The following is a 26655-nucleotide window of genomic DNA, read 5'->3' as shown; positions in this document are numbered from 1 at the left end:
GGCTAAATTCAGCCAGGATAACTGGAACATCCTAGCTTAATTGCATATCCTACTTTTGTGCACAGCACCCAGGCTACTTGCTATTCATCCACAAATATTTCACATTTGACTATACAGTTGCTCAGACAACATGTGGGAACTATCTAGTATACAGATGAGCAAAACAATGCCATTAAACTCATCATTCATAGCAATGTTGTAATTTGGCTGATGTTGTTTGGTAGAAATAGTAATAGAACACCTTAGTGGGGGAGAGGATGAGGATGATAGTAGTGCTGGTTCTGTACATTAAGTGTGTTAGCTGTTCAGCATTGTGAGCTATGAAATTCACAGCTTCTAACAACGGCATTTTAATTTTACACACACACACACACACACACACACACGCACGCACGCACGCACGCACGCACGCACGCACGCACGCACGCGCGCACGCACACACACATCACTTGGTTGTAATTTGCATTAGTGAAAACACATAAATCAAATAATATATTATATTTATACAACATGTACCTCTGACTCCATACTCACTTTGTATAGAGTCGTACTGTGCCAGCTCAACTTCATTTGATTAAGTATTGTAAGTAGAAATTAATGGTAAGTTTAAAGTAATGGGTTTATATTTTCCTCTCCTGAATATATCAACTGCAATCAAGCCATGTTCTGGTTAATCTGTCCTTAAAGTAAAAAACAAAACACATCAACAATAAATTTAATTAAAGCACTGTGTCAAAAACCAATAATCCGAAAATAGTTTTTTTAAACCTACACAAAGAATTGGATTTTAACTCATTTTCCTGTTTGTCCATCTTGAGATTAAAACGGAAGACGAAAATACAAGTCGCAATCATTTCATTACAATTTTACTTCCGTGAAACCTCAAGTTTTCATCAAAAGGTGAGACAGTTTTAAAACCAGTTACATTTCAGAGATCTGTATTAGTCAGTAATCAATATTCATCATAATCATTATCATAAACAAACCACACAGTAAGAAGTGAAGTGATAAGTTAATTTCCACTACAGAGGTTTAAAGTGTTCCTACATTCTCTTGCCACCAACAGATAGGAGGTTCTAATGTTCTGGCCCACATTTTAAAAAGAAAAGGCGTGTCCAAGTATGTATTTCATATGTGCAGACTAGATTAGTGTTTTAAGTTATGTGCGTCTCTGCCTTTTTGTGTCAATGCCAGAAGGCTCCCCAGGATCCTGACACTCTCGTTTTCCTCGTCTTTCAGGAGTAGAAGCTTAAAAACATAGACCATTTAGAAATAAACAAAAATACAGGAAAACAGCTTTGAATGTGTTCTCTGCCACGACTTCCAAGTCATCAAACATACCAAGTTGGCCCTCAATCATCTCCAGTTGTCTCCTTTTCGCCTCCATATCTTCCTTCTTTTTCAGCGTATCAGGAGAATTCATCACTGTTACATGTTCTTCATACTCCTTTGCTGCCTTCAAATGCTTCTCCATAGCCACCTGGTACTGATATGCCAGGTCTGGTAAATACAGGTAGAGACATTTAAATGTGAGTGAGCAGGACCAACAAAGTAAGCTTTTAATTAGTTTGAAGTATCAGAGCAATCACCTATTTGCTCTATAACAGCGTAGTAATTCTGTGGAGGAGGGGATCCAAACACTTGTAATGTGTGGATCGGTGGAGCTTTGTTCTGTGAACCTCCAAACATTCCCTTAGCGCTGACCAGGTCCCCTTGCCTGGTCAGTATGGTGGGGCACGGTGTCTTGTTCTGCACAACCTGTGCACAATTACACATTTAGAGGGTTCATAACCTCCAGCCAGATAATCTGTGGCACAGCTCAGCAGTTAGCGACGCTCACCTGCTTTCTGTACTGGTTTGCAGACGCCAGGTCGTCGATCAGAATAGTGTCACCAAGAATATTTTTAAACACTGAAAAAGAAGCACAGGGCGAACATTAAAACTAAAAAAATGTAAATGTGGTGCAACAGAAAAAAAGTCGAGGAGCAAAAACAGCAAAAACACACAGAACCTGTAAATGCATCACTGTATCATTAAGTGGTCAAGTCCACTGAAGGCAGCTCACCAATGTCACACTCCTGTGTGTAGTGAGGGAAAATCAGAAGCTCTCTGGCAAACACGGGGTTCCCAGGGGGATCAAAGACATTACAGTGGTTCCTGATGTGTGGCAGCGGCCTGTGAAGCATATTAGATGTCAGCAGAGAATGTGTACACTTGATGGGAATGTGTGCTGAGTTTACCAAAAAATGTAACTATTGCTCTGTAATATACATTTAAATTGTAATAAAAACTACTTGTGTCAAACAAGCGATCACTCAAACTGAACATCTGTACCTGGAGCCTTGATGCACAAATATGCTTTCCAGGGCCATAACCTTCTGCCTGCCTTGAGTGTCTCTATGAATTCGCATTGCTGATTCAGTAGTTGTGGTGATGACACAATCCATGTAACCTCTAAGGTTCCAGGAGATCATGTGTGCAGCAGCATCATCCTCCACGTAGGCCAGACGCCCAACCTGCACGCAACAGACTTTTATTTTACATAAATATGTAAATATAGATTCTTTATGGGCAAAGATCTAAATTATTTATAAGTATTATTACAAAGCCTTATCACAAACTGTATCTATATTAAATTAAGAATCTTAAAATATTAATGAAATGAATCAGTTAAAGCAGCAATGATTGTTGTTCATGAATACAGATGCTGGTCATATAAGAAATAGTTGATAAAGTTGATAAAGTTTAAAGTTAATTTATTTCACTAAGTTTAAAGTTAATTTATTTCACTACTTCCGTTTAAAAAGTGAAAGTACACACAGACTGATATATTTTAAATCTTTATTTCCTTGTGATGATTATACTGTAGCTGACAACTAATGAAACTAAATTCAGTATCTCAGAATTAAGAATATTACTTTATACCGATACAGAGAAATATTTTTATTGCTCCTCTGCATTGTTGGGTATGCCATATGGCATCGTCCTCTTCACAATACCACAAATAACGTCTCTTACCATTCCTAGCACACCCTGCTGCCCCCTGAAGGGGTCAGAAACAGAAAAGGTTCGTCGAGACATTTGCAGAATTCTTTCAGCTTCCGCCCTCTTCTCGTTTATGAATCTGTCGATATCTCTGATCTACAGAGAAGTAACAACATGAGAATGTGATTCACTTTTAGAAAGATTTTTATAGCTGGAATCAGAATTGGTACATGTACTGTACAGACTTAAGCCTTGGACAGAAAGAACAACTTACACTGGAAGCTTGAGCTATTTTCATTTTCTTTGTGTCCAGGACTTGTTTAATTCCAGACATTTTTCTATTTGCCTCATTCTGTCTCGCTGGCAATGAAAATAAACGTTCAGTTTAAGTCGAATTAGACACAAAAAATCCAGCACAGAGAAGTGAAAGGCTTTATAACTGGTGAAGGAAAAAATGTGCCTTTGTGCTTCCCTTATCCAACAGTCACCATGTGCTGGTTAGGTTCAATGCTGAAGATTCTTACACAAACAACTAATCTTCTGTTCCCTGTCATACATCAAGTTTAAAGATCTGATGTTCTGTTTGACTGACTAATAATTTATGGTTTGTGTATGTCTTTTACACCCAGTCTCTGGCTCCCTCCTTTCTGATTCCACACCAGACCCAAGGCAGTAAAACCTGAGTGCATCTTGTCTTTGAAGCTTGGTGTTCCTTTCTTTCTAATAACAATGACACTAATGATGCAGAAGTGAGAATGTAAACATTGTCACTCATGGCGAGATAAGATGGCACGAACAATTTTAGTGGTCCAGAGAGACATTCCACCGGGGCCAGAGAAAGGGGTTAAAAGGCAGAGATGACTTGAGGATTTTGGACTCTTGACATCACACCTTCATGGTGTATGCACTGATCTCCCCAGCTGGTGTTTGGTTTGTTGATGCACACAATCAACATTCATGTGTTAAATTTGCTTTCCCCATTACTTTAATTTTCCTTTTTAAATCTCAATCTAAATCACACAAAAGACAACTCTCTCATCTGCTCGATTGAGGGAAATTTCCACCACACACTCCATATGGATTTAGGTAAAAAAGGTGAGAAAATTAAACTCTTACCTGTGAGCAGTTGGAGGAGTTGTTCACTTTCATTAAAGAAGCCTGAATATTTAGAGACAGCAGAAGTGAGCTCCTCCTTCTTCTTAGACAGCTCACACATTTTCATTTGATTAGCTTCATCTGAAAAAACATATAACCACAAAATTTCTCTTTATACAGTACAACCATCTCCTTGTGTTCCTGAAACATTATTTTGATTTCCATACCGTTGTAAAAATGAAAAGGCAGCTCAAAAGGTTCCAGAGCCTGGGAAACCACTGGCACTTCAGGTTTGAAGAGGAGGGTGTATGCTCTGCCATCCTCCCCAGGGCAATCCTCCATGATGGCCAGCCTCTGTGGAGGGCAAGTGTACAGGCTCTATCTATGGGCTGCTCAAAGACCAGTATGAACAAGCTGCTCCAATGCTGAAGGATTACTCACAGGGATATGGACCTTCCCCTCTTCCAGTTTAAGACACTGTGTGTTACTCCTGTCTTCAAACAGAAGGTTCTTTTCACTTTCACCATTGTAGTTCTTAATAGAAACAACCACAGTCCCATCCAGGTCCTGCCCTGCTGGGTTTCCATAAGCATCCTAGAATGAAGCAGAGTCAGGCCACAGCTGCAAATGTAGAACCTATCCTTTATTTTACTGATAAATGTTTTCTGCTTTGTAGTTGTAGCGGCTGGTCAGCTTACCATTATCCTCAGAGTCATATTCTGTACCAAGGTTCGGTTTGCAATGTCCTTACTGAAGGAAACAACAGGATGTTGTGGATTGGAGTCAGGTCCCAGTCTGACAGGCTGATTGGCCACCACATTGATAATAATCTGGGAGAGAGAAAAACAGTGAAGAGGTCAGTCATCATTTTAGGAGCTGGTTGTCAAATAATAATTTATTAATGACATTTATAAGTTTTAAATTCAACCAACCTGTTTACTTTCTAAAACTGTTGTATTATTATTAAGATGGAATTTGATGGAGTACTTTCCAACTTGTTCTGGAACCTCTTTATCTCTGTGTAAAGGCACATTTACATACAGTATTTGTGTTCATGTACATTTATACATTATTTACTGAGAAGTAACTAGAAGAAACCATGTTAGTTATGTTAGATTGTAATGTTGTCATTAAATTGGGTTTGGTTCGTTAAGATAAGCTTACTCTACAAATAAGTCCACTCTACAGAGTGGAGTGAACCTTCTTACCTGAAGTGAAAACAGTCTTTCCTCTCATTCTCCAGGGGCTTGTTACATTTGAATTCAAAGAGCTTGATACAAAAAAGTAAAGAATATTACAAACCAAACAGCATATGTTGGGAGACAAACACAGAATACTCTATATATTACGTCTCTTACTAGAGGTCCTTCTGAAGACACTCCACTCCAAATCCGCATGGAAACAGCAGCAGGGCTAAATGTAGTCATTGGAGCACCTTCATCAGACACCACGGTCACTGAGAACACTGAGAACACAAACATGGACAACAACCACACTGTTAGTTTGCTTTGATGGATGAAATGAATCAAGCAAGCAATGAACACATGAATACAAACATGTGAAGTTGCCTCCAGCAGGAAACGTGGCACCGGTGTCGTACTCCACTGACAGACTCACAGCTTTCTTGGGATTGGGTAAGACAATGAGATTCACTGATGGACCAGGAACCGGTTTCATGTTGAGTGAACCTGTGAAGTTCAGCTGATAGTACCCCCTAGTGGAACATCAGGGTCACAACACAGTGTTCATCATTATAGATGTCAGACCATGAATAATAATGTTACTGTATGTTTGTAATAGCTAAAACTGTGACACTCACTTTGTTCCGCTCACACTAGTTACAGTGAAGGAGGCTTTTCCTTCTGTATCCACCGGCTGTGAAGTCACAGTTGTTGTTACCTGAAAGAAAATATGCACAAAAACACATCAATGACTTTCTCTAACTAGAGGAAATGACATTCTATGACAGACTAAAGTGACTGGACACCTGATAGACACACACGTTGTCTAACCTTTAGTGTTGGAGGTGACAGCTTCACTTTCACTACAACCCTCTGGTCTGATGACGGGTTCCCCCACTTGTCGACCAGTTGGACCAAGAAAGGTTTAGGGATGCCGTGGTCATTTATCACCTGCAAAGGCTTGTCCATGAACAAACACAGATGTGAATTAATGCTTAGTTTGCTTCCATAAAGACCAATATGACATCACTGCACCACACCGACCTCTCACCTGATCTGGCCCGCTGACTAGTTTAAGCTCTGCAGGATCTCCAGCCATCACTGTGACTATGGCAGAGTCCACATAGCTGGCATAGGTGAAGCACAGCTCTCTGGGACCAGGAGTCCCACCCTTGAAACACACTCCAGCCACATGGACAGAGCGAGTGCTCTCCTGATAAAGAGTAAGGACATCTCTAACTAGAAGCTTGTGTACATGATGGAAGAAGCAGTTCCATTCTTGTAAACAATCTAACATTATTTTTAGGAGCATATGTATCTATTAGACATTATGATGATTAATGTCTGTTTTTGTTCTGGTTCCAGATGAAATCATATCATATTAATCTGCGTGTTCGAGGTATTTCAGGTCGAGTTTCCATTGATCTTCTGTATTTCAGTCTCACCTGCCATATAAAGGTGACGGCTGATTGGTCCAGATCCTCCGCTTTCACAGTCATGCTGTTTACACAAGTTGAGTCCAGTGTCTTTGTTGCATTACCATACTGATCCACAAGCTCCAAGTCTGTATAAGGAAATGTTCTGAGTTATCCAATGTTTAACACAGAAATGGTTTTTAGTCTAATCTGACAGTTCTCCTTGGTTCTAGAATCCCTGCATTAGCCACACTCATTGTAGCCATGTTCTTTGTTGTCATAATCAACTTCAGTTAGCTTTCAGCTTAGCTCCATAGCTTTGTCCTTTGTTGGTTTTGTTGTGTTCATTTGTGATACGAGTTTTTGTACTTCAGCAGTCTCCTTGTGACCTAAAGACCATTTTCAGACCCGGCCTGCCATTTTGTGGTATTGGACATTTGGATGTTCAGTACGACACTTACTGATATTTGTAGACAGGGTTTCACCAAGCTTTACTCCGTTTTGGGGAATAGTTGCTTTTAGCCGTGCTGGTTCATCAGGTCGTGGCCTGAAAAAAACAAGCAAGATTGTTGATCTACCACAGTGAGAGAGAAAGACTGGGGTTAACTTACTGTATGAGACTTACGTTATAGTAAAGGAGACAGACACGCTCTGGTCTTGGTATGACACCTGGTAGAAACGTTCTTCCTCCACCTGCTTGTGAACCTGCAAATCAGGCAGCTTCCCCACGAGCAAATCTTCCAAAACTAAATCTCCTGTCCAGTTGACCTTAATCACAGAGGAAAAGAACAAGAGTCAGGAACAAGCCTGGACCTGACTTGGTTTTGTTGTTGACCACACACAAACCACTAAACCTTATATTTGGACAACCTGATGCCTTTGAGAGCATCATAGCTGAGGAACTGTTTTAGAAAGACGCACCTTGATCATGGAAGCGATTTCAGAGGTGAGAGGAACTTCTCTTCCAGCCTCATCGTACAGTTTATAGACCAGGTTCTCCAGCAAGCCTCCAGCCAGCCACTCTATCTTTTCATTGTTCCTGAGGACCAGATTCTCATCATTCTCACTGTACAGCTTCATCACAGACACTCTGGTGCTAGGAACCACCATCAGCTCCCTCGTGACTGTTTTTATGTCTTTCTGACTCTGGTAAGAGGGAAAAAAAGTTACATACAAACAAAACTGATAAGAGAAAATCCCATTTATCTGAAAAAGTTGTGTTTACTTACAGGAATGTTTAGTTGAACTTCAAGCATTTGCGGTTCTCCATTGATAATTGTTAACTTTATGGGTTTTGTTTCTAGCTGTGCAGCTCCCGTTCTGCTGCAGTCGAGTTTAACTGGTGGAAGGCCATTACCCTAAGAATGGGATGAGGTTCAAAATCACACACACATTCACTTTATGGAAGGGAAAGTGGGAAAGTTACAACAGATAGGCATTTGTCTGATTAACCTGAGCCTTACAGTAATAGCATTATCGCCATAACTGAGCTTCATCTGCGTTATGTCATCTATATTAGGAGCTTGTACATTTAAGATGACAACTAGAAGCATAGCAAAGCATGCAAGATGCTTTCTGAAAAACTTTGATATTATATCCACACAGAGTGAGGTGATATGTACAACCAAACACTTCCAATAATAGTAAAAAAGGTAAGCTTTGGCACAAAAATGTATACTTTCCCAGTAAAAACACACATACCTGACAGTGAACAACGTGTTTAGGGCAAGCGGTGATGTTTCCGGCCTCATCGTGAATTTCAACATTAAACCTGACAGGATTTCCGTTCTCTACAGTGATTGGGCTGTCATCTGGAGTCACATGGAGGGACTGTGAAGGCCCTGAAATTCAGAACATATTCAAACTACTAGTAAAATAAGGTTTTTATTTACACTGTCTTACCTTCTAGTGTGTAGAGTACATTTATTTATTTATTTTATTTTTATTAACCTATTATTCTGCTGTTTTCAAAAACAGGAATTCTACATTAATAAATGCAGTCTTACCAGGATTAAGACTAAATTTCACTGTTTTGGTCTCTCTTTTAAGACCAGGCAGGGTCACACTCAGGTTATATGTCTATAGAATAAAATAAAGAGGGCAACCACTTACTAACATGTATCTTCTGAGTAATATGAGTAATGTGATATGATGATGAGATTTTATAGCACTAGAATTATTTGGGAACAAACAACAAATTTGGGTAAATATTCTGACCTTTGTTTGCTGGATTCTTCCTCTTGCTCTGACATTTTTGATAATGAACGAGTTCTCTGTGTTCTTTATTGACTCGTATGTGACAACCAGATCACTAAGGAATTATAATGAAACAGCTTTCAATTAAAATCACTTGTCTTCCTAGTAAGCTGTCTATTAACAACTACCAAATGCGGTGAAAATTTTAAATTAAAAAGTGACCCACCTGGATTTAAGTACAGGCTCGACATCGGGAGGAGGTTTTGCTGCGTTGCCATAAATGTCTTTTATTTTCAGAGGAAGGTCGAAAGGCACCCCTACCTTAAAAGAAGGGCTTAGTGCATCAATGTCAAAACTGTGTGCAGCACTCGCTGTAAAGGATAAAGAAGCAAAATGTCTGATTAGAACTTTCAGAAAGAAAGAAAACAACACTTGATGCTTCCTTTTACCTTCTAAGGAGAAATCGAGGGTGTAGCTTGGAAGTTCTCTTCCACCATAGTTTGTTTTGTCATTTACCACTGCGTTTAGAATCAGTGTATACTTCCCCAGTTTAGTCAGATTCTCTGCCAAAGATACAATATTTAAAAAAATGCACCATTCTTCAGGATATGACACAGACCATTAGTGAAAATGCTGAATTGTACTGTAAGTTACCATTTTTTTTGAACCAGAATGACCGGTTTTGTAAATGGCTGGCAGTGAAAGTGACAACCTCTACAGGTCCTGCATCAAATAGAAAAACAAACAAAATTTTATAGACAAAACATAATCATAACAACATCACATTTAGCGGTTGTTTTTTTGTCACATCATTGCACTTTTTAAAAAAATGAAATTTGGAACACAGTTTGAGACACACAGGCTCTTACCATGATACAATACTAGCCTAACATTTAGTTTTATCCCTCCAGGTTTCCCCAGTGCTGGCATGCTGGTCAGAATGTCCCCCTTCTTGTCCAGAATTTCTATTTTGAGTGGTCCTGATATGTCACAAAGGTAAGCACAAAACTCAGGGGAAACCACTGATGACTTGAATACAACTAGTAGGCAAATCATTTTACCTAACTGAGCTCCAGCTGGATGAACATCGTTCTGTGACCAGGCGTTTTCATCGGGCCACTCCACCTTCAGCGTATCTGGAAGCCTGAAAATACAAAACATAGTGTATTTGACCAGATGACACTTGGATCCGACTATCTAGTCATGACAAGGACAGAAACTAGAGATCAACATAACAAAAGCCTAAAATTAGTGTCATTCAATAACACTTCCACAAACACAGAATAATTAAAACATCCATACACACAACTACAACACAAACAAATTAGTTTGTTTTATAAATTCATTTCCATGCATTCACTAAATGTCAGAAGCTGCTCTCATTACAGCATTTTCCACAGGCTCACACTCACTTGGCTGAGTTACTGTCAATGTTCTTCTGGATACTGTCATTAGTGGCCAATGTGTCGATCTTGGAAATAGGTATGATCTTGGTCTTGTCATAAAGTCCTTTGGGTTCCTAAGAAACAGATCCTCAAGGTCATACTACATATCAATGGGAAAAACTATTTATAGAGATAGACACATTTTATTAACTAAGAATAGAACATTCTTCTTACCAGAGCCAGTTCAACCTGTCCACCTGTGGCAAAGTCACCTTCCTTGTACTCTCCATACACCAAGAACCGAATCACTTTACCGCAGTAAACAGGCGATGTGTTCTTAGACTTTATCTGTACAAAGAACAGTGTATTAGTGAAAAGAACAGAAAACCAATAACGATACACAATAAGAAAAAGCTGAACAAACAGGTGCTTACCAGCTGGCCAGCTTTATATATGTTGTTGCCGCATGCAATTTTGGTGAACGTTGACCAAGGATGCTGTCTCTTCTTAACCTGAACATCCTCTCGGCTTAACACACCCTTGAAGCCCAAAAATTTCACTTGCTTGTCAAAGTTCGTGTGACATTTTTTAAGCCACTCTGTGAACTTACTCTGAATGTTAGCTCTTTGTGGTTTCTATGAAAATGGAAATAAAGATATTAACAATTTTTAATATTTAATAAAAGTTAAACGACGATGTTAAGCGACAACAACAATAGCAATGTATGAACCAAATTAAATTAAATTAGATAAAACACAAATTAATAAAGTTGGGCAGTGAGTGGCTCCAAAAACCAAGAGTCTAAAATGATGTTATAAAATACATAAATCCCACCTTTTCATTAACAACACATGTAAAGATGGTGCCCTTTTTTCTCAGTTTCAGCTCCAGGTCGGTGAATGTGAGTTTGTTTGTGCTGACCTCAAATCTGTCATCAGTAAAAAGCACCCCTGAAAACCGGCTGTAGCACTCTGGAGGCACATCTCCTCCTTTGGGGCGTGTGCACCAGTCCAAACTAAAAACAAATGGAGCACAAGGCACAAGATTAACAAAGTGTGACAACTGTTGAATAAAAGATATGCATATAATTATAAATTTAATATTCTTAGAAATGTTTGCTTATAGTATAACCTGGTGAGAGGTAAATAATAAACAAGCCCCCGACATTATATTTAGTGCTTAAATTTACTGTTTTTAATTAACCCTCTTCAAAAGAATAAATGTTTTTTGGAAAAGTTAACAAAAAGCATGTACATGTCTATTTTGGTGTAAGGTATGAGGCGTCCATTCCAGAAGCATTCAAACACTGGCCTCTTTCCTCTTGCCCGTGCCCCAGGCTCATCATCTACATCATCTTCGTCATCACTGTCGGCTGCTAGAAAATATAGGAAATAAAATTACAATTATTAGAATCAAATGTGTGTACAAGCTCAAGTCATTCTTCTCCTCCTCTGGTTTCTGCTGCCTGAGGTATTCACGAAGCATGTCATCTATTGGAGCCAGCTTCCTGATGTATTCATGGAGTTTAGTTGTTTCAACCTGGATAGTGGCTTTGACACTCACTAATCCTTGGCCTCCTTCCTTCCGCCTGGTGTTCAGTCTCAGGGTGCTGGATTTGGGGTGAAACCCTCATGCATTTAAATGATCTTCTTTGTCTTGATGTCAGTGGCTTCCATCTTATCTTTTGGAAAGTTTTTTATGCCAGCGGGGTACCTGATGATCGGGAGGGTGTAAGTGTTGATCTCTAAGTTCTTTGCATTCAGCTGACTTCTAGGGACTTGCCTTACCCTTTGGAGGAACTTAGTGGTTGCTGTTTTCCTTGCGGCTTCTTCGTGGTTACCGTTTACCTGAGGGATTCCAAGGTACAGTATTTATACTTCTGGTAGTTCTATCCCCTCAGTCCTGACTATCTTTACTCTCCTTGCTACCAATCCAACCACACTTATCCAGTCTGATCAGCGAGTCGATATCTTGTTCACTCTTGGCATATACAGTAGCTTGATGTCATCCATTTAGAGGAGGTGGCTGAAGATTGCATTATTCAGTAGTCAGTACCCGTAACCCGTCTTGGTGATGATCTAGCTGAGGGGGTTCAGGTCTATGCAGAACAGCAGTGGGGACAGAGCTTCACCTTGGTATATTCCGCGCTTTATGTTGACTTGGGCGATCGGTTTAAAGTTGGCCTCTAGGGTTGTTTTCCACTTTCCCATTGAGTTCTGGATGAAGGTTCTTAGATTCCTGTTGATCTTGTATAGTTTCAAGCATTCCATGATCCATGTATGTGGCATTGAGACATAAGCTTTCTTGTAGTCAATCCAGGCAGTGCACAGGTTGGTATGTCTGGTCTTACAGTAGCTGTACCAGTAGCTGGTGTTTTGCTCCCTTGATGTTACTACCAATTCCTTTCTGGGCACTGCTTATGTATTGATCTATATGCCTGCTCATCTTACCTGCTATGATGCCTGACAGGAACCTCTGTGTTGTGCAGAGCCAGGTTATTAGGCAGTGGTTGGATGGGACTGCTCCCTTCTGGGGGTCCTTCAGGATCAGCACTGTTCAGCCTTCCGTTAACCATTCAGGGTGAGTTCCATCCATTAGTAGTAGCTTGTTCATTTGTGCTGCCAGGCAATCATGGAGTGTGGTTAGCTTCTTCAGCCAGTAGGCATTGATCCTGTCAGGGCCTGGTGCTGTTCAGTTCTTTACACCTAAGACTTTCTCTTGGATGTCTGCCATTGTGATGGTTACTGGATCTTGTTCAGGAAGGTTGCGGTTTTCTGTTCTCAAGTCCACCAGCCACTTGGCATTGCCATATGTGATGCCTCCTTCTCCCATTGCCTTTACAGTATTCTTCAGTCTCCAGCCTTGGTGGGTCTGCTCTTGTGTTATTACGCTGCCACTGTAAGTACACCTTGCATGGCTCAGTGGAGAACATCCTGTTTATTCTCCTGGTTTCAACTTATCTGGTCTATCTCTTTAGTCGGGTAGGCAGGGTTGTGAGCCTTTGCTTTGCAATCTTCAAGGCCTTGGGTATGGTCATGTTGCTGTACTTCTTAGCTAGACTTTACTTCTTTGTCAGGCCTTTCTGTATTTCTGATATTTGGCTCACCTCTTTCCATGTTGCCTTGATCTTAGCCTACAATCTCTGTTTCCATGGGGGACACTGCACCTTATGACTTGTGTTGATCTTATAGCCAAGTGCCTGGATCATACTGTAGTTGCTGTGCTGTATATCAGCTGATAACTCGTAGTTGGTATATTTTGTAGTGCTGCATTGACATCATTGCACACGTGTGTGTGTGTGTGTGCGTATGAAGTGTATTTAATTATCTTATTTTAATATTTTAAAGGTTAAATACCTTGAAGTGAAGATGATTCTTTAGGATAAGTCTCTCTATCATCAAAAAAAGGATGATATCGAAGGATTCCCTCCACTGTGCCACCATCTGATTCAATGGAGGCCTTAAACTCAAACGTTTCTGCAGCAGTATTTATGTAGAGAGTCTGCAGGTCGTCTTCCACTTCCGTGAGATTTATGACACGAGGGACTTTGGGAGACTTTTCTCTTAAAGTAACCTGAATTCAGGAGAGTGATCAAATGTTAATAGACCATAGAGGTGTAGCTCAGTTTCCTAACGTCATAGAGGTTTCTGTGTGGGTTTTCTCCAGCTTCCTTCAAACACCCAAAAACCTGCACTTAGGTTGATAGGTAAGAGTGGGTGAGTATAGTTGCCTGTCAAGCAGGTTGTGGTTCGTAACTCCAGCCTTTTCTGTTGTGTGGGACTTCCCTTTCTGTCCTTGTCTCATCATTTCAGTCAAGTCAATCAACTACACCTGCTGCCATATCTTGTCTTTAGGCACTTCCACCACACACCACATTAGGTTGTTACAGTACTCCTTGCTGTCTTTTAACTCAGTCTTGTGCAGTCTTGTGCTGTGTTGTAGCTTGGTTTGTGTAATCTGTTATCTGCTTAGTCTGTCCTCCATTACATGTGATATGTTCTTGTCTTTGTAAGAACTCTATTGTTTCTCTGAATATAAAGATTCTGATGGCAATTTTCATCTTACATACAGTACATTTACATTGTAAAAACAGTGATCACCTGAATGTCAATATTAGTGAGGTCTGAGTTCGTGGGGCTACTTCTTATGTAATTTCCATTGACTCCATGTATGTAATAATGATAGATGTGGCTGAAATATTAAAAAAAGCATTTATGAGAGAAGCATTTAATGAGACTTCAGATCGTGGGATGTTGTTGGATGATGAACTCACGCCAGCCGTCTGGTCCAATCCTTAAAGTCTTGCGTCAGATATTTTACATGTTCAGCTTGAACGCCTGTAATGACCACAGCTGTGAAGCTTTCGTTCCCCTTTTCCTCAGCAATAAGTCCATGGAGAAAGCGTTCATCTTTTTTTTCCACATGGGAAGAGTCACAAAGCTGCAGGAGCAAGAACAAACCTTTAGTCTCAACTAATTATGCCCTAATTTAAAGTTACAGTTGTGCATTTACCTTTCTGTTCTTGATGGTGGTGCTGTATATGTCCTCTTTGTTCTTTTCTTTTCTCTCAAAATCATCTTTAGACAGAAGCAGCTCATGAACATCTGGGGAGCCTGCAGATTTGCTGATCATCTAGTAAATTAAATTATATGGTTATTCCTTTGTGTCACGGACTCAAGGTAGCGGACCCACACGCACAGCGGAGACAAGGCTCAGTGCACAACAGGGTTTATTCAGGCTCGTGGTCAGGCAGGCAAGGGTCGGTACACAGGTAGATCATCGGTAGCAGCACAGATGAGGATAAGGCAAACGGATGTCAAAAACAGGCAATGGTCAGACTCACACAGGCAGACGGGATTATCACAGGCTGGGCTGGAGACGTGGTCAGGAACAAAACAGGATCAAAAGGCACGGCAAGGCAAAGGTAAGAATGCTGGAAAGTTGAACGGTTGAATGAACAAACAATCTGGCAAGGTGCAGGGCTGAGAGGTGGTGCTTAAATCCTAAGTGATGATGACTAAACGACCGGCAGGTGAGTAGATTAGAATTGGAAGCAAGGCTGACTGAAACTAACAATGACTGAGACAGGAAGTGGTGACAAAATAAAACCGGAAACGACTGAGTGCAGTGGCTAAATGACATGAGCTGTGACAGAACCCCCCCGTCTAGGGCGGATTCCAAGACGACCAAAAACAAAACACAACCATGCAAGGGGGGCGACAGGCTGGGACAGAAAATGAGGGGATCAAAACACAACTAAACATGATGTGCAACGGACTGGAACAAACACATGATGATCAAGGCACTGAGTGGCAGGGAGCAGAACCAAGTCCATGAATAATGAGTCCATGACGGGAAATACAAAGTCCAGAACCCTCCTCAAGGAGGGTGGATGCGAGGAGAGGCTCGGCTGTGCAGCCGCCAGGCCGAGACGACACATCCTGTGCCCGAGGGCAAGGCTGGAGTTCTAGGAGGCCGACGTCGAAACCCGACGCCTCCAGCGGTCCAACCTATGTGCTGGTGCTCTCCAGCCCGGCGGTGCTCCAGGGGGCCGAGGAGGCGCGGCGGTCGGCAATGGCAGAACCCGCGCCATCGTCGCGGCAGGAAACAGCGACCTCCAGGTAGGTGGTCGCCTCCGGACCCGGCCAGCCGAGGTGGCCGACGACGCAGGAGGCAGCGCCATCCCCGCCACAGGACTCGCCAAGGACCTGGCCCTCCGTCGGGCAGGTGAGGCGAGAGCCGGCGGGAAGCCGGGAACGGCGACGGGGACAGACGTGGAGACAAGGCTGGGACCAGAGACGAGGACAGACGTGGAGGCGAGGCTGGGACCAGAGACGAGGACAGACGTGGGGGCGAGGCTGGGACCAGAGACGAGGACAGACGTGGGGGCGAGGCTGGGACCAGAGACGAGGACCGACGTGGAGACGAGGCTGGGACCAGAGACGAGGACCGACGTGGAGACGAGGCGGGGACCAGAGACGAGGACCGACGTGGAGACGAGGCAGGAACCAGAGGCGAAGACCGACGTGGAGACGAGGCAGGAACCAGAGGCGAAGACGGACGTGGAGGCGAGGCAGGAACCAGAGGCGAAGACGGACGTGGAGACGAGGCGGGAACCAGGGGCGAAGACAGACGTGGAGACGAGGCGGGAACCAGGGGCGAAGGCAGACGTGGAGACGAGGCGGGAACCAGGGGCGAAGGCAGACGTGGAGACGGGGCCGGAGCCGGGCCACCTGGAACCGATGCAGACGTAGCCGGCACCAGGCCTCCAGGAGCGGAGACAGACGTGGCCGGCACCGGGCCTCCAGGAGCGGAGACAGACGTGGCCGGCACCGGGCCTCCAGGAGCAGAGGCGAACGTGTCCGGGACCGGACCACCAGGAGCAGAGGCGAACGTGTCCGGGACCGGACCACCAGGAGCAGAGGCGAGCGTGTCCGGGGCCGGACCACCAGGAGCTGAGGCGAGCGTGTCCGGGGCCGGACCACCAGGAGCTGAGGCGAGCGTGTCCGGACCACCAGGAGCTGAGGCGAGCGTGTCCGGACCACCAGGAGCTGAGGCGAGCGTGCCCGGGACCGGACCTCCAGGGGCAGCACCTGCACACATTGGCTCAAAAAACACATGAACCAGGAGCGGACCGACCACCTCCTCCGGGAGGTCGGCAGGAGGCGGAGCTGGACCGACCTCCTCCGGGAGGTCGGCAGGAGGCGGAGCTGGACCGACCTCCTCCGGGAGGTCGGCAGGAGACGGAGCTGGACCGACCTCCTCCGGGAGGTCGGCAGGAGACGGAGCTGGACCGACCTCCTCCGGGAGGTCGGCAGGAGACGGGGCTGGACCGACCTCCTCCGGGAGGTCGGCAGGAGACGGGGCTGGACCGACCTCCTCCGGGAGGTCGGCAGGAGACGGGGCTGGACCGACCTCCTCCGGGAAGTCGGCAGGAGCCGCAACAGACGCTGCGGCAGACGCTGCGGCCGGGACGACCCCCTCCTGGGGATCGTCGGGGGCTGCAGCCTCCGAGGGGTCGACAGTGGCAGGAACTAGAACGGCGTCCTCCCCTGAGGAGCCGACAGGAACTGGGACTAGGACGGCCTCAATATGGCCGACAGGAACTAGAACGGCGTCCTCCTCTGAGGAGCCGACAGGAACTGGGACTAGAACGGCCTCTACTTGGCCGACAGGAACTAGAACGGCGTCCTCCTCTGAGGAGCCGACAGGAACTGGGACTAGAACGGCCTCTACTTGGCCGACAGGAACTAGAACAGCGTCCTCCTCTGAGGAGCCGACAGGAACTGGGACTAGAACGGCCTCTACTTGGCCGACAGGAACTAGAACGGCGTCCTCCTCTGAGGAGCCGACAGGAACTGGGGCTAGAACGGCCTCCATATGGCCGACAGGAACAGGAGCGGCCTCAATATGGCCGACAGGAACAGGAGCGGCCTCAATATGGCCGACAGGAACGGGAACTGAGGCCTGGTGTGACTGGCCAGGGGTGTCCGCTAGCTGGCGTAAGGATGGAGCTTGAGCTTGAGCTGGAGCTGGGGCTGAGGCCTGAGCCTGAGCTGGAGCTGGGGCTTGAGCCTGACGTAGCTGAGCTGGGGCTTGAGCCTGACGTAGCTGAGCTGGGGCTTGAGCCTGACGTAGCTGAGCTGGGGCTTGAGCTGCTGCGGGCTGGGCTGAGGCTTGAGCTGCTGCAGGCTGGGCTGAGGCTTGAGCTGCTGCAGGCTGGGCTGAGGCTTGAGCTGCTGCAGGCTGGGCTGAGGCTTGAGCTGCTGCAGGCTGGGCTGAGGCTTGAGCTGCTGCAGGCTGGGCTGAGGCTTGAGCTGGAGCTTGGCAAGGCTGAGGTGAGGCTAGGGCGGGAGTTGCTGCCGCCAGTGGTGCAGCCAGAGACGCGGGGGCCAGTGGTGCAGCCAGAGACGCGGGGGCCAGTGGTGCAGCCAGAGACGCGGGGGCCAGTGGTGCAGCCAGAGACGCGGGGGCCAGTGGTGCAGCCAGAGACGCGGGGGCCAGTGGTGCAGCCAGAGACGCGGGGGCCAGTGGTGCAGCCAGAGACGCGGGGGCCAGTGGTGCAGCCAGAGACGCGGGGGCCAGTGGTGCAGCCAGAGACGCGGGGGCCAGTGGTGCAGCCAGAGACGCGGGGGCCAGTGGTGCAGCCAGAGACGCGGGGGCCAGTGGTGCAGCCAGAGACGCGGGGGCCAGTGGTGCAGCCAGAGACGCGGGGGCCAGTGGTGCAGCCAGAGACGCTGGGCCCAGTGGTGCAGCCTTAGACGCTGGGGCCAGTGGTGCAGCCTTAGACGCTGGGGCCAGTGGTGCAGCCTTAGACGCTGGGGCCAGTGGTGCAGCCTTAGACGCTGGGGCCAGTGGTGCAGCCTTAGACGCTGGGGCCAGTGGTGCAGCCTTAGACGCTGGGGCCAGTGGTGCAGCCTTAGACGCTGGGGCCAGTGGTGCAGCCTTAGACGCTGGGGCCAGTGGTGCAGCCTTAGACGCTGGGGCCAGTGGTGCAGGCTCTGATGCAGGAACGGGTGCAGGCTCTGATGCAGGAACGGGTGCAGGCTCTGATGCAGGAACGGGTGCAGGCTCTGATGCAGGGTGCAGGCTCTGATGCAGGAACGGGTGCAGGCTCTGATGCAGGAACGGGTGCAGGCTCTGATGCAGGAACGGGTGCAGGCTCTGACGGGGGTTCAATGAAACCCAGGGCCTCGCGCAGCGCAGGCTTCCGGGCGATGAGCAGGGCGGCTTCACGGAAGTGACGCTCCTTGCTTACCGGGTCGGTCTCTGCCTCAGCGGAGTTCAGCCAGTGTGCAAACAGGAACAGGACCGGAGGGGGGCATTGGGCACGGATCCGCAGGAAGATACTGTCTGGGATGCCTGCGATGGAGATGGGCATGTCGTATGATGGGGCGAGAGTGCCCTCTGCTGGCGAAGGAGGCAGTCTGATTTCCGTGACCGAGTCTTCTGGAGCCTGGACAGGGGAAACCGGCTGTCGTCGACGCCGTCTGGACCTCCGACGACTAGCTGTGGGCTTCTCAACTGCCAGGGCTGAAGCAGAGGCTGGGACCACGGTACGGACTGGATCTGGAGAGGAGCGAGCTTGACTCGACTGAGCCGCGACAGGAACGTGAGCTTGGCTTGACTGAGTAGTAACAGGAACGTGAGCTTGGTTCGACTGAGCAGCGACAGGAACGTGAGCTTGGCTTGACTGAACGATGACAGGAACGTGAGCTGGGCTTGACTGAGCGACGACGGGAGCGCTTTCCGGTGCAGCAGGAACAGCTGATGAGACGCCGGCGGGCGCCGCGCGCAGAGCGCGTGCCAAATCCCTCCGTACTGCCTGGAGCCTCTCAAAAAGCGTCTGCACTTCCGGGTAGTCAAGCCACCAAAATTCCTCCTCCAGGATAGCGATCGCCTGTTTTATTACGCGGAGCCGCGCCTTCAGACTGGGGGCTTCCGCGTAATTCCTCGCGAGCTCCCCGAAGCACCAGCGGAGGTCCTCCGGCAGACTCGAGCAGGTAAACACCATAGCGACGCTGCGTTGTCTGAGTACACAAAACAAAATCCCTTGCAGCCCTTAAACCGATGCAAGACGCCGGCTGGGTCCGAGTGTGGCCAGATTGTACTGTCACGGACTCAAGGTAGCGGACCCACACGCACAGCGGAGACAAGGCTCAGTGCACAACAGGGTTTATTCAGGCTCGTGGTCAGGCAGGCAAGGGTCGGTACACAGGTAGATCATCGGTAGCAGCACAGATGAGGATAAGGCAAACGGATGTCAAAAACAGGCAATGGTCAGACTCACACAGGCAGACGGGATTATCACAGGCTGGGCTGGAGACGTGGTCAGGAACAAAACAGGATCAAAAGGCACGGCAAGGCAAAGGTAAGAATGCTGGAAAGTTGAACGGTTGAATGAACAAACAATCTGGCAAGGTGCAGGGCTGAGAGGTGGTGCTTAAATCCTAAGTGATGATGACTAAACGACCGGCAGGTGAGTAGATTAGAATTGGAAGCAAGGCTGACTGAAACTAACAATGACTGAGACAGGAAGTGGTGACAAAATAAAACCGGAAACGACTGAGTGCAGTGGCTAAATGACATGAGCTGTGACACTTTGCAATACTGTGTGCACTGTGCATCATTTTATCACCACTGGCCCCATCGGATAACTTGTTTTTTGGCATAGTGAGGAGGTGATCTCTTTACAAAGAGTATATTTGCATTATTATTTATTACAATACTTACAAACTTAAACAGAGATGATTCATCACAATGCATTTTTTAATTCTTCAATAATATTGGTCATGGTTGGTTAAAAATATTGTAATACTATACTATAAAAATACTGTAAATATTTCTACAACAACACGCAAAATCAGACAGAACTGGCTTTTTTAAGGTTCAACAATTCAAGGTAAAGAATAAGATATCTATTTTCTGCTTGATGTTGTGTCATGTGTAAACAGATACACAAACGACCATGTCACAACACCACAGACATCTAGTAACTTATCATTAGCATGTTAGTTTTTATCAGTACTGTAAGTACAATGCAGTGCAGAGTACACATTTGGGGCAGTCACCTACTGCCTTGTGCCACTACTAAAAAAAGGAAATCTAAAAAGATTACAGTGGTTTACCACTTTAAGTTAATACAGTAACGTAGTACTACTATTTCAGTACTTTTTACTTTTCCCTAACTACTTTTACTGAGAATTTACCCTAGTTGAGGTTCCAATGTAGAAAGCAGCTTGTTTTCCCCCAACTCCAAAGTAAGATATATCACTGTTGAGACTACGAGGAACCGGTTCAGGCCGGACATACTTCTCTTGAAGACTACGAGAAAAAGACAAACAAAACAAAAAACAATGCAAACTACAATGCATTGTACTAGAACCAGTTGGACAATTTAACAGCAAACTATAAAGTAAAGCAGACAAACCTAGCAAATGTGCTGTTTTCTCTCGTAAATTTAGAGAGTCTGTAAACTGCCCAGTTATTGAGCTGCTGAGGGGTCATTCCACAGCCGTTATCCAAGACAATCACTGCAGGTTTCCCAAGACTTTCATCAAACATCTGGAAAACAGAAAAAGAAGATCCATTTTTGACCACTTAGTCAGAGCTGACCTTCCTCTCCCCAGACACTTCCTCCAGCTCTTCCGGTGGGACCCCAAGGCGTTTCCAGGCCAGCCAAAAGACACAGTCCCTCCAGTGTGTCTTGGGTCTTCCCTGGGGCCTCCTACTGGTGGGACATACCCGAAAACCTCCCAAGGGAGGAGTCCAAGAGGCATCCGAAACAGATGCCTGAACCATCTCAGCTGTCTCTTCTTAAAGTGGAGGAGCAGCGACTCCACTCTGAGCTCCTCCCAGGTGACAGAGCTCTTCACCCTATCTCTAAGGAAGCGCCCAGCCTCCTTGCGAAGGAAACTAATTTTGGCTGATTCTATCTGCGATCTTGTACTTCCAGTCATGACCCTAAGCTCATGGCCATAGGTGAGGGTAGGAACCTAGATTGACTGGTAAATTCAGAGCTTCGTCTTTCGGCTCAGCTCTCTCCTCACCACGACGGACCAGTAAACCAATCCGTCTGTCAATCTCACACTCCTTCCTTCCCTCACTCATGAACAAAATGACGTCTCTTAACACAAAGATGCTAACATTTTTGACTAGCATAAAAAAAACCCTTTTTGATATGCAAATTTGCTGATTTGCAGAATTTATATACTTTATAAACATCCTTATCTTATATGCACACAAAGAACCTACCAGTCTTATCTCTATTGTCCTTGTTCCTTTGATTTTAGCTGTTGCTGACAGAGAGTTGTCTACCAGCTCAGCAAGTGCATAGGCTGAGAAAACACACAACAAAAGGAGTCACTGGTAGGGAAATGCAGCTTATTGTCGCTTTCACACCTAAGCAGTGACACTTACGTAAAGGATTCTGACCCTCACTAGCATAGTACTCATACAAGCCAGCCCGGATCAACGTATCGTAATGAGGCATAAACTTGATCTTTTCCTCCACAGCCACTGGCAGTGCTTGCTCCTTCCTTTGCAGCAAGTACAGAGTGATGCCATCCTGAAGCTTCCCTACAATGAAGAAATGACAGATATTTTATATTGGATAAAATAAAGACACAATCAAACAATCAATAGTGTCACATTATGCAGATGATGATATTTGTGTAATGTGTTGTTTACTTGCCATATTTATCAAAATCAATGACTGTTCTGTCAGTTGTCATCACCACAAATGTTTCATATGAGGGGATTGCAAATTCCTATGCAACAAATATATAGTTAATACACTTGTTACTGATATTTGCTATTTGTTGGTATTGGGTAGTGCTGAATGTAAAGTGAAGAGTAAAGAGTGCTAGATTGTGGATGTCACCAGGCGCGAGGCCAGGGACCCACAAGCACAGCGCAGACAAGGCATGAGGTTTAAGAGCTTTAATGAGAATCAGACTCAGGCAGACAAAGGTCGGTACAGGGTAGGCTCTGGTGAAGGTACAGGCTGGGATCAAGCGGTCAGTAATTAGGAAAAGGCAATGGTCAAACTCACAGAGCAAGAGGCAAGGTACAAGACAAAGGCTAGGCGAGGTCAGGGTTGGAGTAGAAGTCGGAACACAGAATGAGCAAAAACAAGAACGCTGGAATGCTGGCATGAAACACAGACAATCTGGTGATTTGACTGGTTGAGTACTGGTGCTTAAATACAAGAACAAGACTACTGATAGATTACAGCTAGTGACTAATGAGACCGGAAGTAAAATAGGACAGGACTATGACAACATGACATAGCAAAACCGGAAGTGCATGGAAATGGCAACTGAAAGTGTAGGCTATATAGCATTTGGGTTGTCCTGGTCAGCGTATGCAGCCAGAGTGATTATAGATTTCCCAATGGGGAAATAATTTGCCTGGCTGCGAAGCCAAATCTACACTCTCTACACTAAAGTGAGTCTGACCTGTATCTGTTCTGCCACTCACATGAGCAGCTCTAGTTCATTTTTACAAAAACGTAGTTAAATGGACGAGTATAAACGACTGGAACCCAGAGAGTCGGGGAGAAGATATTAAAACAAATGGTTTATTGTCACCAGGGAAATATTAACAAAGGACGCTGCATAATGCAGGAAAAACGTGGCAAATCTATCATAAATGTGCACATTCAAGGTTAATGTAAAATAATGCCATTGATAATCCAGCATTTTGATTTGCAATGAACCAATTAGAAAACATGTGAAATGGGTATATGGTATTCAAACTTTATTTAAATTAATTGCTTTATATCAGGGTAACTACTTTTTTATACTTTTAATGATCAGGATACATCAGCTAACACTGCGTTCTGTAGCTGGAGCATTTGCATACGATCTAATTATAATTTTAAATGTTAATATAAAAAAGAAAGATTTCATAGAGAGCTGTTCACCTTTACAGCATGTACTGATTACAGTGAGCCTTGGAGAAGGTTGCAAAAGTTAAAACTGGAATAACAGAGTGGTTTAGTCTGTTACGCAGAATTTATTGTACGTCATTTCATGCTTTAAGTACCGTATCGTTTTCAAAATAATCACGTTGCTTGACATGATACAACTTGTTACACCAGATAAACAACGATAAACAATGATAAACAATGAGGCTGGGTGTTGGATGCATGGTCACATTAACTGAATTGTAAGAATTAAGAAACAAACAAAAATGTACCTAGACCCATTTCATTAGATACCATAATTATAACACGTGCATTTTATAGGTAACTCCAACAATAAATCCTTCAAGAATTTGAGTCAACCTATGTCGTGAAATCAAGTATTTAGATATTTGTGTTATATTATGTTTATGTTAGGATAAGATCAAATGATCTTAAATTAGGATAATTTAAGATCATTTGAAACATTGCTGTGAGACCTGCCCACTTTGATCCATCAAAAAGTGTGGCTGAGATTCTTTTTTTCATCTTTATTGAATCTTTGTGGGATTTTGTCATATTAGTCAAATGTTGTATAATCAGAAGTAATGTACCTATTCATTTGTTTATGTTTCTTGCCTAAAACCTTGTCGCTGTTGTCTTTGGCTGGACCCTTCTGGAGATGACATTGTTCAAGTAATTACTAATTAAGTAAAACTAAATATTTTAGGTGCAATTTCTCAAATGTGGAGGCTTGTTTCTATTGTTTACTGATGCTGCTTTAATGCTGCTGACCACTAAAATTTGTGAGCAGCTTTTATTTGTCATCTTGTATTTGTAAAGTTAATAAACTAAATTTCTTGTTAACGGATGACAATAAATGCACTGCCTTAAAAAGTATATAACAACAGTTTTGAAACTCACTATTAATTCAATTACAATTCAATTAATTTTCTGACTTACCTTATGCAGTTCCTGACGAAAGTCATTATAGTCCAACCCACTTGTTTTAATCAGCGTCTTCTTAAAATCCTTTTCATTGCGAAAGTCATAAACCAGGATCCGTTTATTGCTTCTTCCTTCCTCCATCTTCTCTACTTCTGTACTGTACTTCCTACTGTAGTTAACAGCTACTTAAAGTACGTTCATGTCTACCTCGGGCTAAGTACTGAATTGAGCGCGGTTAAGCCTACCGACGTTTTATATGTTATGCGCAATACTACCGTAATTACGGTAGAATTGTGACCAAAGCCTAAACCGATATCGAAACTAACTTTAGGTCTTGCTCCCACGCAGTTGGCTTTAAAATGATTTTTTTTATTCTAAACTACATGTCTTGTTTTTTATTTATTTATTAGTAAATAGTGTTTTTCATATAGTCTATCAATCATCACTTCGTTTAATAAATTCGCATTAAAAACATGTAGGCGAGTTTTTGATCGCGCTACCTATCTTTACCGTAGATACGCCAAAAATCGTGCATTATAAACCTAACAACGCTTTAGAACAATAACATGAATCGTAACCTACTCCGTGTAGTGGAGAAGCGTTTTGTGACCTTTTATATGTAAACACTAAGCAAATAACGCCTCTGCAGCCTAAACCGATATCGAAACTAACTTTAGGTCTTACTCCCACGCAGTTGGCTTTAGAATGATTTGTTCAGGTTCCATTGTTTAAAGCATAGATTTCGATATGTAGCTATATAGTGTTGGGTTACTTAACGTAAACCCTGGTTCTTTGATTACAAAGTGAGGTGTTTCACTATATGAATCGCCTCGGCGTGACCAGCCATGGAAGCTCCAATGACACAATGTCTGTCAGAGACAGACAGGTCGAGTCGTGCTCGGGCTCCGCCCACCCCTTATTGACACGGTCGACAGTCCCTCCTAAATCATTCTAGGTTATTTCTTCCCTCCTTGCATGAGGACGGAGAGTGTTGGTAAAATACACCTCACTCTGTTATCAAGGAACCAGGGTTTACGTCAAGTAACCCAACGTTCTTTTTCTAACTTCGCTCTGTGTTTCACAAAATCTCCCGAAGCCACAAATGAACTAACAATCATCTTGGCCTGCTCGGTCTGATCCTTCAGCTTGCAACACTGCATGAGCGAGTGAGGGTCTAGCCACATCCAGCCTGTAAAACCGCACAAACGTGCTGTGGACTGGTATCCCTCTAAATAGAGCCCACGAAGTAGCTGTGCCTCTGGTGGAGTGGGCTTTCAGCCCCAAAGGAGGCTGAATCCCCTTCTACCTATATGCCATAGATATAGCCTCCACAATCCAGTGAGACATCCTCTGGCGAGCACACTTTACTGTATGACTGCTTGGTGGAACCAGGGAGTGCTTGGTGACACTGACAAAGTGCTGCAGCCCTGTTTTAACTGCCCCTGTGGGGACTGAACGTGGGCTCCTGGCAGACTGTGAACAAATGCAGCCCCCAAAATCTGAACATGGGGGCTGCAGTCCCTCATCACCTTCCTCCGCTTCAGAGGAGGAGAGGCGGGGTTGATGGAGAGAGAGCAGGTCAGGTGGGCCGTTTCTTCTTCACCTCACTGGGGTGGGAAGACCGGCCTCTTGCAGCCACCACTGCAAATGAATGTTTACCCCAAGGCCTGGAGTTAACTGGCCTGGTATGCTGGTTGGGCTGCTGACTGGTCTGTCTGGTTGCCCTGGCCATATCCTGCAGCAAAACCTGCCTTGGGTGTTTGAGGAGGGCGCAGGATGGCTTTGCGTGGTAAGCAGAGATTAAAAGCTTTGCCTTCTTCTTTGAGTGCTGGTCTCTCTCATTTTCTCCAACGCTGGGCCAAAGAGACCCTTGGATGGATCATACGTGGCATCCATAATTTCTGCCTTCTGAGTATCTGACAGGTTTAGCCAGAGGACCCTCTTTCCTGACACTGCCAGCCCCAACACTTGGCCAGAACCATGGACCGCCCCTCTGGAGGAGCGTAAGATGAGGTCGTTGACAACGCAGATTTCGTCCCAGAGAG

The 26655-nt window shown here is 44.9% G+C and overlaps 1 protein-coding gene across 2 annotated transcripts; it reads right to left on the bottom strand.

Annotated features, from left to right (window-relative positions):
* Positions 1–701: 701 nt before the first annotated feature.
* Positions 702–25396, bottom strand: LOC114853022 (structural maintenance of chromosomes flexible hinge domain-containing protein 1-like). 2 transcript variants are annotated; one of them, XM_029145835.3, is made up of 47 exons: positions 24626–25396; positions 22451–22526; positions 22177–22335; positions 22012–22094; positions 21188–21321; positions 20967–21081; positions 14770–14889; positions 14531–14697; positions 14358–14448; positions 13614–13830; positions 11512–11632; positions 11092–11272; positions 10692–10892; positions 10492–10605; positions 10285–10391; positions 9934–10016; positions 9742–9852; positions 9527–9595; positions 9322–9435; positions 9099–9243; positions 8894–8987; positions 8683–8755; positions 8378–8517; positions 7906–8034; positions 7598–7822; positions 7302–7444; positions 7138–7223; positions 6707–6825; positions 6313–6474; positions 6093–6221; positions 5900–5979; positions 5637–5794; positions 5439–5545; positions 5289–5350; positions 5013–5097; positions 4779–4910; positions 4522–4674; positions 4308–4434; positions 4102–4221; positions 3260–3345; positions 3019–3141; positions 2335–2516; positions 2066–2175; positions 1841–1911; positions 1590–1758; positions 1342–1500; positions 702–1248 (listed from the first exon to the last, which is right to left on the bottom strand). In XM_029145835.3, the coding sequence occupies exons 1-47, from the start codon at positions 24749–24751 to the stop codon at positions 1160–1162; spliced, it is 5847 nt and encodes a 1948-aa protein (XP_029001668.1). In that variant the 5' UTR covers positions 24752–25396; the 3' UTR covers positions 702–1159. The 2 variants fall into 2 exon arrangements, with proteins under 2 accessions (XP_029001668.1, XP_055364321.1); XM_055508346.1 differs by having other exon boundaries at positions 11512–11629.
* Positions 25397–26655: the final 1259 nt, after the last annotated feature.

The sequence above is a fragment of the Betta splendens genome, chromosome 4 (genome assembly GCF_900634795.4).
Source record: "Betta splendens chromosome 4, fBetSpl5.4, whole genome shotgun sequence".
Classification (NCBI taxonomy): domain Eukaryota; kingdom Metazoa; phylum Chordata; class Actinopteri; order Anabantiformes; family Osphronemidae; genus Betta; species Betta splendens.
Note: the sequence above shows the minus strand (reverse complement) of the source record. Positions and strands in the feature narration are given on the sequence as shown.

Bases quoted from the DNA above. Each gene is read 5' to 3' on its own strand.
- LOC114853022 (XM_029145835.3), bottom strand. From the start codon at position 24,751: ATGGAGGAAGGAAGAAGCAATAAACGGATCCTGGTTTATGACTTTCGC. The intron at 22,336-22,450 runs GCAAGTAAACAA...TCTTCATTGTAG, and splicing joins CATTGATTTTGATAAATATG to GGAAGCTTCAGGATGGCATC. The intron at 2,176-2,334 runs GTACAGATGTTC...TATGCTTCACAG, and splicing joins TTTGTGCATCAAGGCTCCAG to GCCGCTGCCACACATCAGGA.